The following is a 12,146-nucleotide window of genomic DNA, read 5'->3' on the forward strand; positions in this document are numbered from 1 at the left end:
GATTCATTCCTTTTCCAAGGGGGTGCAACAAGTTGCTAGAAGAAATTGAACATCTCTCTATGAGAGATGAAAGGCTAAGGTCAAAGCTTGGAATCTATCTGCAAGTTTTCTGGGGTTCTCTGAAAAACTTCCTAGCTTTTTCTTTACATTGTTGTATGTCATTTGTGGAGAAGGGGACTGACACTCGGACCAGCCCCTCGGCTCCTGCTGCTTCCCTAAGGGATAGCAGGGCTATAGAGGTAGTTGAATAGGGTGTTCCCCTCTGAATGTGAGGGGGACTTAGCAGGGCCCTTGGCTTTAGCTCTTGGATTTGAGCTTCAGAAACACTTGGCAAGGGTTATATGGGAGTGGTTGCCATTGCCCCAAGAGACAGGTGGCCCTTGCATAAAGGAGGTCATCCACAATATCCGGTTCTGCCTTAGAACCTTCCTTTTGTGGGTAGGTTCTGGGAGTTTTGCAGATTGTTGGGTTTTGACATATGGCCATAAAGGCCTGCACGTGTAGGATTTCTGACCATTTACACTGCCTTTTGCAAAATAGGTCTAATTGCAGGATGGTGTTGTAATTAAGACTTCCCATTATTCCCGGCTGTCCAGCTAATTTTGGGGCCATACAGTATTACAGTGAAAAAAAAAAAAAAAAAAAAATCAGGTTTTTTCTCCTTAGATTGTCAGGGTCAAATTGATTCCAGTGGTTGAGAATGCAGCCAAGTGGGGAATCAGAAGGAATGGATGGAGAGTTGCCCATAGTGGTCTAGAACCTAGTTTATTTGGTGACTCAAATTTTACCGGGGCATCCCCCTGCAAAATCTCTGGGCCTTGATTGGGGTCCTCAGGGGTATCCCCCTTTAGGGCCCCATCTTAGTCTGACCTTAGGTGGGTGCTGGTACCACTTTGGGAAGGTTCTCTCCACCACTGATGACCCACTGTGAGCTTTCCTTTTGTCCCCTCATGAAGGCCTTGACTTCTAGCATCCTTTTAATTTGATAAGGCCATTGTTTCCTGTTCCACTGGAGTGATAGCCATGAACTTTAATAATAGGAACTAGAGGTTGGATGGATTTCTTTTGTTGTGTGGATTACAGGTAGTCTCAGGGGGGAAAGGTAGATTTGGAGCATGAAAAATGAAATAATAGGGTTGGCTATTCCACTCAGGCCCTCAACAAGAGAGGAAATGTTTAAAAATCCACCATCGTGACAGTGGACCCCATATAAGGGCAGGTCATTCTGTAAAAGTAATATGGTGATGACAGAAGAAACTAGATGTAGAATGTATTCTAAAGATTGTGGGTCCCAAAAGTCCTCAGCAAGTTGAAGGGAAAGTCAGAATGCCTAAGAGATATCTTTTGCCATTACAAGCTACCTCTTTAGGAGAATTTGGCATAAGGAAAGAGGGCTTAAGTTGACTGAAACATGTGTGAGTTTGTTCTAGAAGCACTGCCACTGTCAATTTCGTCATATGTAGGGATTAGGGACTGTAACCAAGAAAGACAGAAAAGAGTACTTATCCATTCTGGGCAGGGCAGCTATCTCCATTCACTTCTTGGCCTTCAGGTAACACCAGAGAGTGGCCCTGGCTAGTTGCCCTCAGTTACCAAGGATCTACTAGGAAACAGCCTCTGAAAGACTGAAAAAAAGAAAAGGACTCAGGTCCCTCACCCAAACCAGGCAGTGGTGGTCAGGTGCTTCCACATGGATACCTTTCAGTCTCCCGGGAGAGTGGCCCTGGCCAGACACCTGCTGTTGCCTTCATGCTTAGATGCTGTCTTGGAGAATCCTGTGTTGGAAAAGGGAAAGACAGCGGAAAAGGTTCCCCTCTGTGGAGTGGAGGGAGCCCTGCATGGAGATAGCTCCGGCCTGTGTCCGAAAAGAAAAAGGGAAAAGGAAAAGAGAAATAAATCCCCAAATTTGGGCTTACCTCCTGGCTGACTTGCCAAGGTATGTTACCAGTGGAGGGTCTTGACTATAAGTTGTCCAGTTTCTTGGCATGTTGAACAAAGAATTGGACAAAACACACAAAGCAATAGAAGACAAAAGCATAGCTTTATTGAAGCAAAAGTATACTCCACATATCAGGAGCAGGCTTGAGCAAGCAGCTCAAGAGCCCTAGTTGCAAATCATCTGGGGTTTAAGTACCCGTTAGAAGTTTCCTATTGGTTACACCCTATATAAATGAAGACTTGACCCACAACCAATCGGAGGCTGAAGTGAAGGCTCAGCCTGTGATCAATTGGAGGCTGAAGTGAAGGCTTAGCCTGCAACCAATCAGAGGCTGAAGTTATCCTACGCAAATGAAGAGTTGGCCCATGAGGCTGAAGTGAAGGCTCCCTGTCTCCAGACCCTATTCTCCTGCCTAAAAATGGGTCAAAACTCAAAGGCTTGGAAAGAACATATCGTTGAAAAAAAAAAAAGAAGTCTCCCTCCTACCCTTGTTCCTTTCCTTGGAGGCAACCAGTATTTATCAGATTTATATGTATCCTTCCCAGATACTTCGCACCTGTGCTTTAAATAGATATCCTTAGGGGACACATTTAGTGGGTACGGACAGTCAACCTCTATATTTTGCTTCTGGCAATAATTATTTGATTTTAATATCTATCACTGGAGTCTTACTAAATTCATGCACTCCACATTATTTCTCTGGAGTCTTTTGGGTTTTGTTGATGAAAACAGAGTTAAAAGGGTTTTTGGTCACTAAAATGATTTGTGTAAATAGGGAAGTAATGATTTTAAACTATAGTTCGGAGGTTTTTTTTTTTTTTTTTTTTTTGGAGAAAAGATTTTGGCATGAGCAGTTTGTCAGTGTCTAACAATTCTTTCCTATATTTTTCCTGAAGGCGCTTGACTTTGGCAGATATTGAGAGAATAGCCCCATTGGCTGAGGGGGCCTTACCTTACAACCTGGCAGAACTTCAGAGACAGGTATGAGTAGTCTCATAAATATGATCACCTTAAAAAATGCTGAACTAGTAGCCTGAGTAGGAGCTGACAGCTTCTGAATGCTGTAAAAATTAAAAATTACTTTCCAGAGAAAGACTTTACTTAGCTTAAAGATTACCTTTATAGAACTACTGTTACCCCCACTTTTATAGAATATATATGTGTATATATTTTTTAGATGGAGTCTGGCTCTGTTGCCCAGGCTGGAGTGCAATGGTGTGATCTCGGCTCACTGCAACCGCTGCCTTCTGGGTTTAAGAGATTCTCTTGCCTCAGCCTCCCGAGTAACTGGGATTATAGGCGTGCGCTACCACAACTGGCTAATTTTTGTATTTTTAGTAGAGACAAGGTTTTGCCATGTTGGGCAGGCTGGTCTCAAATTCGTGACCTCAGGTATCCATCCACCTCGGCCTCCCAAAGTGTTGGGATTACAGGCATTAGTCACCACGCCCAGCCTATAGAATATTTTTATGAGATAACTAGATTTATGTTTGTGTTTTGTTTTTTGTTTTGTTCAGATAAGGAAAATAAGAGTTCAAACATACATCGGTTTGACCCCCTTCCCCTTAGAATTAGCATTCTTTTCATTTGCCTCGTCACATTTGAAGATTATTGTTAGGTTTACTTTGTATCATTAAACTGGCATTTATAGGGTTTCTAAAATAAAAAAACTTCCCTCAAATGAAATAAATGATTCACTGGGATTATACCTTACAGATTACAACCTGGGAAAAAAAAAAAAGTAGTGAAACCGGAAAGAAAATCTTGTCTGTTATTACATTTTTGGTAAATATTAGTTTTGTTTTTTATAAATGTTAAGAATGATTAAAACAGTAGCTTCTGAGTCCTATAAAATTAATACAGTCCCATTTCTGATTACAAGTACTATCTTGGTAAGAAAAAGAAATTCCATGAAATTACCTTGAAGAGTGCAATGGAACAGTTTTTAACAAATCTTGTTTTAAGTTGAAACCTCTACTTCCATAGCACTTACGAAGTTTCAGTGGTAGCAGATGATCACATTGCTTTTGTGTGTGGGTAAGGGTTAGGAGGGCCAGTCATTGTCCTCCTGGTACTTTCCTGCTCTAATAGACATGGAACCTGCGTTCCTCATAATTCTCTAGGAGAGTGTGATGCCATACTAGGGTAGGCAACGTGGGGAGGGCATGGATAAAGAAGACAGGATACAGAGAGAAAGACAGAGAGAGAGAGCGCACGCTACTAAATGTGCATGCTATAGAAAGAGGCTATGTCTGCTCTTTCTTCATTGCTGCCACATTGGTGAGTAGCCAGGGTTGGTTTGCTGTTATTGTTCACCTTCACCAAATGTGTTAATGAAGCATCAAGATATGTTTAAGTGTAGTTCACTTTGGGAAGACTTGGTAGGAATCCTTTTTTCTACTTGAGCTCCATGGAATGGTGATTCTGCCTGTGAAACTAATTAGAATTTCCAGTTCTACTTTACATAAGGAACAAAAACATTTTGTAGTCAGGTTGAAGCAAATTGAAAATGGAAAAGAAACCATTATATCTACGTTTTATGTTAATACTTTGTTTACTTGATGTGTAATAAAGCTTCCTGCAGATTAAAATGTATTGTAACTCATTGCAATTTAGCTTCTTTAGTATCAGAAAAACTCATTTACTTGCTGCCATCCAAGTTTATTTACAGGCCGGGCCCAGTGGCTTATGCCCGTAATGCCAGCAATTTGGGAGGCTGAGGTGGGCAGATTGCTTGAGCCCAGAAGTTCCAGATCAGCCTGGGCAACATGGCACAACCCCATCTCTACCAAAAAAAAAAAAAAAAAAAAAGGCAAAAAATTAGCCAGGTGTGATGGCATGTGCTTGTAGTCCTAGCTACTTCGGAGACTGAGGGGGAGAATCACCTGAGCCCAGGAAGTTGAGGTTGCAGTGAGCCATGATTGTGCTACTGCACTCCAGCCTGGGCAACAGAGTGAGACCCTGTCTTAAAAAAAAAAAAAAAAGAAAAAAGTTTATTTCCATTATGAGGTCTCAGATCCTTTAAAAATAGATGGATTTATTTCAATTCAGTGATTTTTAAAAAATAACATTTTATAAAATTACAACATTTAATAAAAGGAAAGAAGGTGAAAAATTTTTAATAAAATTAAAAAAGACATTGAAATATTTAAAGAGCTCTTACTGAATTTAATTTTATTTTTTGTAGTATATACATTTGTGAAAATTTGCTCTTGAATTTTGAAAAATTGCATTTCAAAAGAAGATATTTTGCAGTGTTACATGTGTCTATTGATACAACTCTCCCTGAAGGTGTCCTTAATATTTGTAATTGGGAAATATTTCATTTAGCTTGTTAAAAACATTGTAAACTGAATTTGAAAGTCTCAACTCATTTCCTCCTCCTCAGTTTTTCTGCCCACCTGTCTTGCCCCTAGCAATTTTCCTAGAGGCCATGTCTGAAGCTTGTTTTGCAATCTTTGGCATCCTGAGTCTGTGTCCTTCACATTTCTTCATCCTTAGGAAAGTGATGTAATTTTGCTACTGCTGTGAATTCTTTTTAAGACAGATTCAAGATGATTTGCCTGTCTTCAGTGGCGGTGCTGATGCTTTTATGCTGGGGTGGTTGGCCTCAAGGGTCTTGTCAGATATTTAGGAAGTGGGCAGTGATAAAAACCACCATTTTCTTCTTCCCTGGGTCTCTGATTGGTATCCAGAGTGATGGGGAGTGCTTTCTCTGACTTTCCTTAACCGGTGAGATGGTACAGGGATCTAGAATATCTAGAGAGCTGGTAGAGGTCTTAGGTATTCTTACATTGTCCCCAAAGGAAGAACCTCAGAGTCTCAGGACACTTTTTCTTTTTTTTTTTTTTGGTGGAGACAGAGTCTCACTCTGTCACCCAGGCTGGAGTGCAGTGGCACAATCACTGTTCACTGCAGCCCTGACCTCCCCCCTGGCTCAGGTGATCCTCCCACCTCACCCTCCTGAATAGCTGGGACTATAGGCATACACCACCATGCTCAGCTAATTTTTTTTCAGTAGAGACAGGGTTTAGCCATGTTTCCCAGACTGGTCTCAAACTCCTGAGCTTACATTAATCCACTGGCCTTGGCCTCCCAAAGTGCTGGGATTACAGTGTGCATGAGCCACTGCGCTCAGCTAAAATGTTTAATGTTTCCTCTCACATAGAAGATAGTCTTTCTACTGAGGCTTAGGTACAGAGAAATAAAAATTAAGATCTTAAGTATATATTTTCCTGTACATTATTATAGGAACAAAATCTGAGAAAATAGAACTCAACCAAAATAATAAATAATTATTAAAGTTTTATAGAAACAGATTTGTGAAGGTTAAGGATTCAGATTAATGTCCACTAATGGCCGTTGTGAAATCTGACCTTTACTGTCCTTGAGATCTGATACAAGTTTATTTGGGCCTCAGTTTTCCCTTTAGTAAAGTGAGTATCTTCATGTATTTCTGAGAAGCCTTCAAGCTCCTGCATTCTGTAAAATGGTATGTATCAATGGATTTTATTTTCAGAATTCTGAATTTATCCTCCTTTTTCCTTTGTAACATTTAAAATTTTGTAAGGAATTCAGGCTGGACTCAAGTAGAATAATATGAAAATATGCTTAAGTTCTTATAGCAACCAAAGTAATGGAATAAACTTTCTTCAATTTTCAGCCTTGAAAAAACATTCTCAGTTAACATATTTCAGGTTTATGAGGCATTCTAAGGCAGCCATATAGACTACAATCCTAGTGACTCAGTTTTTAACATTCTTTAGTTCACAGAATTACAGTAATGCTAACCATAGATATTCCCATGTTACTTCCAGAAGATATCTTGATGATTCTCTTGTGATTTTTCCTATATTGCCAAATTAGTAGTACATAATTACTTACATATATTATGCAGAGTATTCTCTTATATGAATCTATTAGAAACCTAAATATAAAATAGGAAGAAGGATATATGTTTTGTTATCTCACCTTATGAAAGGTGTTATGAAAACACTTCTTTATGATGGAGAATCTGTGAGTCCAGAAATAGAAGTTATGAGGGAGACAGTAGTTAAGAGGTTGGCCACTGATTATGTAACATCCTCTCATTCTGTTTCCTCCTTTATTAAATAGGGACAGTACTCCAGGCACAGTGGCTTGTGCCTATAATCCCAGCACTTTGGGAGGCCAAAGTGGGCAGATTGTTTTGAGCCCAGTAGTTTGAGACCAGCCTGGGCAATATGATGAAACTCTGTCTCTACAAAAACATACAAAAAATTAGCCAGGCATGGTAGAATAAGCCAGGTACATGGTAGCACCTATAGTCTCAGCTATTTGGGAGGCAGAGGTGGGAGGATAGCTTGAGCGCAGGAGTTTGAGGCTGCAGACAGCTGTGATCATACTACTGCACTCCAGCCTGAGTGACAGAGCAAGACCCTGTCTCAAATAAATAAATAAGTAAATAAATAAATAAGGATAACAGTATTCATCTTTACAGGATTATTATGAGAATTACACGAGTAATAATACACTTACATTAAGCCTAACACCTGGTAAGCATGCAACAAATGTTAACTGCTACTATTGTGCTTATTACTATTATCAAATATGAGAAGCCTATATAAGCAAACTCCAAGATCGGCTGAAACATATATGTGACACAATCGCTTAATCTACTCTCATCTACTTCCATTAGGTAAAAGGGGATGAGAAGTGAGGAAAAAGTATTAATGTATCTTTGTATTTTTTTAAGTGCCTGAAATGTTTTATATTTTAATTTTTTGATGCTGGTTGAAATTCTACCAGGCCTATTTTTAAAAATTTTTAGTTAATGGTGGATATTCAACAAGGAAAAAAAATCACTATCCCATACCATACACAAAAGTCTTTTCCTGTTCCTAAATGTGAAAGATTAAAGAGGATAACACGAGAGATTCTATTTATGATCTAGAGATAAGCAGAGATTTTGTAAATAGTACAGAACACCAGTCATAAAGAAAAAGATTCATAAGTTAAACTTCATTAGATTTAAGAACTTTTATCAAAATATACCACTAAGAGTGTGAAAAGACAAGTTACACAATAGGCAGAGATATTTGCAATACATTTAAATAATAGAGGATCTGTATCCAGAATATATAGTATAATAAACTTCTGCAAATTTATAAGCAAAAGGCAGGCAATGCAATAGAAAAATTGGCAAAATGCCTGAAGAGAAACCTCACAAAAGAGGATATCCAAATGGTACGGAAAAATAATAGAAAAGTTTAATACCATTAGTACAAGAAAACACACACTAAAACTACAATGGGATGCTATTTTGTACTATCCAGATTAATCAAAATTATACTCTGACAATGGCAAGTGTTGTTCAAGAGGTGAAGGAATGGAAATTGCTAGCATCACAACTTTGGAAACTATTTGTCAGTACCACTGCAGTTGAAGAAACACATACCCCGTGACCTGTCGGTTCCTCTCCTAGGAGTCGTCCCTAACAAAAATGTTTACACAAGTGTGTTAAGAGATATGTACAGGCCGGGCGCGGTGGCTCAACCCTGTAATCCTAGCACTTTGGGAGGCCGAGACGGGCGGATCACAAGGTCAGGAGATCGAGACCATCCTGGCTAACACAGTGAAACCCTGTCTCTACTAAAAAAAAAAAAAAAATACAAAAAAAAAAAAAAAAAAAAAAAAAAAAAAAAAAAACTAGCCGGGCGAGGTGGCGGGCGCCTGTAGTCCCAGCTACTCGGGAGGCTGAGGCAGGAGAATGGCGTGAACCCGGGAGGTGGAGCTTGCAGTGAGCTGAGATCCGGCCACTGCACTCCAGCCTGGGCGACAGAGCGAGACTCTGTCTCAAAAAAAAAAAAAAAAAAAAAAAAAAAAAAAAAAAAAAAAGAGATATGTACAAGAAAGTTTAGGCCGGACATGGTGGCTCACACCTGTAATCCCAGCACTTTGGGAAGCTGAGGTGGGTGGATCACTTGAGGTCAGGAGTTTGAGACCAGCCTGGCTAACATGATGAATCCCCATCTCTACAAAAAATACAAAAAATTTAGCCAGGCATGGTGGTGTGCACCTATAGTCCCAGCTTCTTGGGAGGCTGAGGGATGAGAATTGCTTGAACCCAGGAGGTAGAGGTTGCAGTGAGCCAGGAATGTGCCACTGCACTTTAGCGTGGGCAACAGAGAGAGACTGTGTCTCAAAAAAAAAAAAAAAAAAAAAAAAAAAAAGAATGTTTATAGCAGCATTATTTGCAATTGCAAAAATATTGGAACAATCTAAATACCATCAGTAGAATGGATAAATATGTTGTGCTATTAAGATGACCTACAGTGAGAGAAATGGAAATTTTGATTTGAGGGAAGTGAGATAAAAGAGAAAATGGATTGCAGAAAGAAGACGATGTATATTTTTGAAGCATGTTAATAGTTTGGATATTAAAACCAGGTTATAGACCAATTTTGGCCCTATGTGAAAATGGGAAAACCCTCTCTTTTTCTTTACTGTATATTACATAATTACTTTTTCAACTGTATGGGATAAATGATCTGTGATGGACCTGCTTGGGTATATATGTACTTTCTTTAAAAAAGTTTTGTTTCTATGGGAAATTATATTAAAGCTATAGGCCACTCACTAAAATAACTATGGAATATAAGCTGGATTGTGTTCTGTCAAAACATTATTAGAATTATTAAGAATTATTATTTTAACTTTTAAGTTTGGGGGTACATGTGAAGGTTTGTTACATAGGTAAACGTGTCATGGGATTTTTTGTACATATTATTTCGTCACCCAGGTATTAAGCCCAATACCCAATAGTTATCTTTTCTGCTCCTCTCCTTTCTCCCCTACTCCTCTCTCAAGTAGACTCCAGTGTCTGTTGTTTCCTTCTTTGTGTTCATAATAAGCTCTTATCACTTAGCTCCCACTTGTAAGTGAGAACATAACGGTATTTGGTTTTCTGTTCCTGTGTTAGTTTGCTAAGGATAATGGCCTCCAGCTCCATCCATGTCACTGCAAAAGACAGGATCTCATTCTTTTTTATGGCTGCATATTATAATTATTTTAATCTTTATTTTGTGTATAGCATTCCTTAGACATAGGACTTTGTTTTCTTTGTGTAATTTGCATTTCTGTGGCCCTTCTTTGAATTTTGGATTCATGAGCACATACAGGAAGACATTACAGTCCATTTAGGAATTCCTTTTTTTGGAACATTTTACCTCTTTCACCTGTGATATTTTACCACAAAAGGAAGTCTGTTCTCAAAAAGAAAATTAGGTTTATGTATTAGCTATTATTTATTAGTCATTTAACTCATTTAAATTATTAGATTTGAAGACTTACTGTAGTCTTTAACACAACTTAACTCCCTTTTTACTGAGAGAAAAGTATGTATTGTTTAGCATTCAGGAAAAAAAAAAAAAAAAATATATATATATATATATATATATATTTCTCTTCATCTCCTTCTCCTAACTGTCATGGCTTTAGGTTTTAATCTTACTTTGTAAGGCCAAGAATATTGAATTCAAATTCCAGACTATTGAAGTCATAGATGTAATTTGCAGACAGGAAAATTTTGTTTTGTTTTCCCTAGCCTTATTTTGCCATTCCAGTCATACATTTTTGTTTTTATAGAATCTAGCCTTTTTCCCCCCTTCCAATGCTCGAGATAAAAACTTTAGCTTGGGAGGCCGAGACGGGCGGATCACCAGGTCAGGAGATCGAGACCATCCTGGCTAACACGGTGAAACCCCGTCTCTACTAAAAATACAAAAACTAGCCGGGCGAAGTGGCGGGCGCCTGTAGTCCCAGCTACTCGGGAGGCTGAGGCAGGAGAATGGCGTAAACTCGGGAGGCGGAGCTTGCAGTGAGCTGAGATCTGGCCACTGCACTCCAGTCCGGGCGACAGAGCGAGACTCCGCCTCAAAAAAAAAAAAAAAAAAAAAAAAAAAAAAAAAAAAAAAACTTTAGCTATTTTTCCCTTTTATTCTACCCATTAATAGTGTGTCATTTGAAAGAGGTAGTTCTCCCTATTGAGTTGGCAGTGTGGTTTGACTTGTTAACTGACATAATCTTGCCTTATCTAATGCATCATCACTGCTCACTGCAGCCTCAACCTCCCAGACGTAAGTGATCCTTCCACTTCAGCCTCTTGAGTAGCTGGGACCACAGGCATGTACTACCATGCCTAGCCATTTTTGTATTTTTTGGAGAGATGGAGTTTTACCATATTGCCCAGGCTGGTCTTGAACTCTTGGGCTCAAGTGATCTGCCTGCCTCAGCCTCCCAAAGTGCTGGGATTACTGGTGTGAGCCACCTCACTAGACCTAATTCTCACTTACCAAATGAGATACCTATAACAAAAAAATGAAGAGAACATCTCTTTAAATGAGGTCTCAACTTATTTCCTATCACACACATATGCTTAGGGAGTAGGTTAAAAATCATTTAAGATTCTCAACTCTTGTTTTGAAAAACACTTAATTAACCTTGTTAAATATCAAACTTTATGATCATAATCATAACCTTAAGGGAAAGAGCGTCTTTTCCTTTGGCACATTTGTTCACGGCAGGCAATCTTCTTAGTGCTGAGTGTTTTCCTTCAGCCTAAATGCTAAAAATTCAGTACACAGTCATTAATAGGGATGACAGCGATAGCATTTCATTTATGAATATTCATGAAGTGAAATCCATAGCATTAATTACATTAATTTACATACCTGAATACAAGCAAGCCATAAGTGATAACTAAGCCTTAAAAAAAATGTTGCTGACCATATACTGTATATTTTCTTTTAAATGTTATTTAATAAGGGCAAAGGTGACATTTCTGTCAAAAGGCATTTGGGTATTTATAGTTAGAAATGTTTTTAGCAAAGAATTAAAACACAGTATAGTCCTTCAGTTTTCATAGGATTTTGTAGGGCTTATAAACGTTCTTTAAAGGAAGAAAGTATAAAGAAAAATACATGTGGTTGAATACAGGAGAAACCTTTTATATGAATAAGGGAATTAGTGGTTACTTGATGCTTATTTAGGATCATAGGCTTTTTATTCTATGAGTTTTAATTCAACATATTTTGAAAGGATACATGATTGAAAATAATTCATAATCTATGATAATGAGATTTATTTTCATCCAGTTTTGTGATTGAGAAACTCTTAAGTGGGGGCAATAACGTTCTATATACATTTTTTTTTTTTTGAGGCGGAGTCT

General features: G+C 38.5%; 1 protein-coding gene across 4 annotated transcripts in view; it reads left to right on the forward strand.

The window, feature by feature from the left end:
- Nucleotides 1–12,146, forward strand: part of SLC25A12 (solute carrier family 25 member 12) — a 112,533-nt gene that overhangs the window by 69,684 nt on the left and 30,703 nt on the right. For all 4 annotated transcript variants that reach the window (XM_010377595.2, XM_030916589.1, XM_030916591.1 and 1 more), the window contains one exon: nucleotides 2,836–2,920. In XM_010377595.2, coding sequence (XP_010375897.1) covers nucleotides 2,836–2,920 — 85 coding nt within the window. The remainder of the gene's footprint in view (nucleotides 1–2,835; nucleotides 2,921–12,146) is intronic.

The sequence above is a fragment of the Rhinopithecus roxellana genome, chromosome 14, assembly GCF_007565055.1.
Source record: "Rhinopithecus roxellana isolate Shanxi Qingling chromosome 14, ASM756505v1, whole genome shotgun sequence".
In the NCBI taxonomy this organism is placed as follows: domain Eukaryota; kingdom Metazoa; phylum Chordata; class Mammalia; order Primates; family Cercopithecidae; genus Rhinopithecus; species Rhinopithecus roxellana.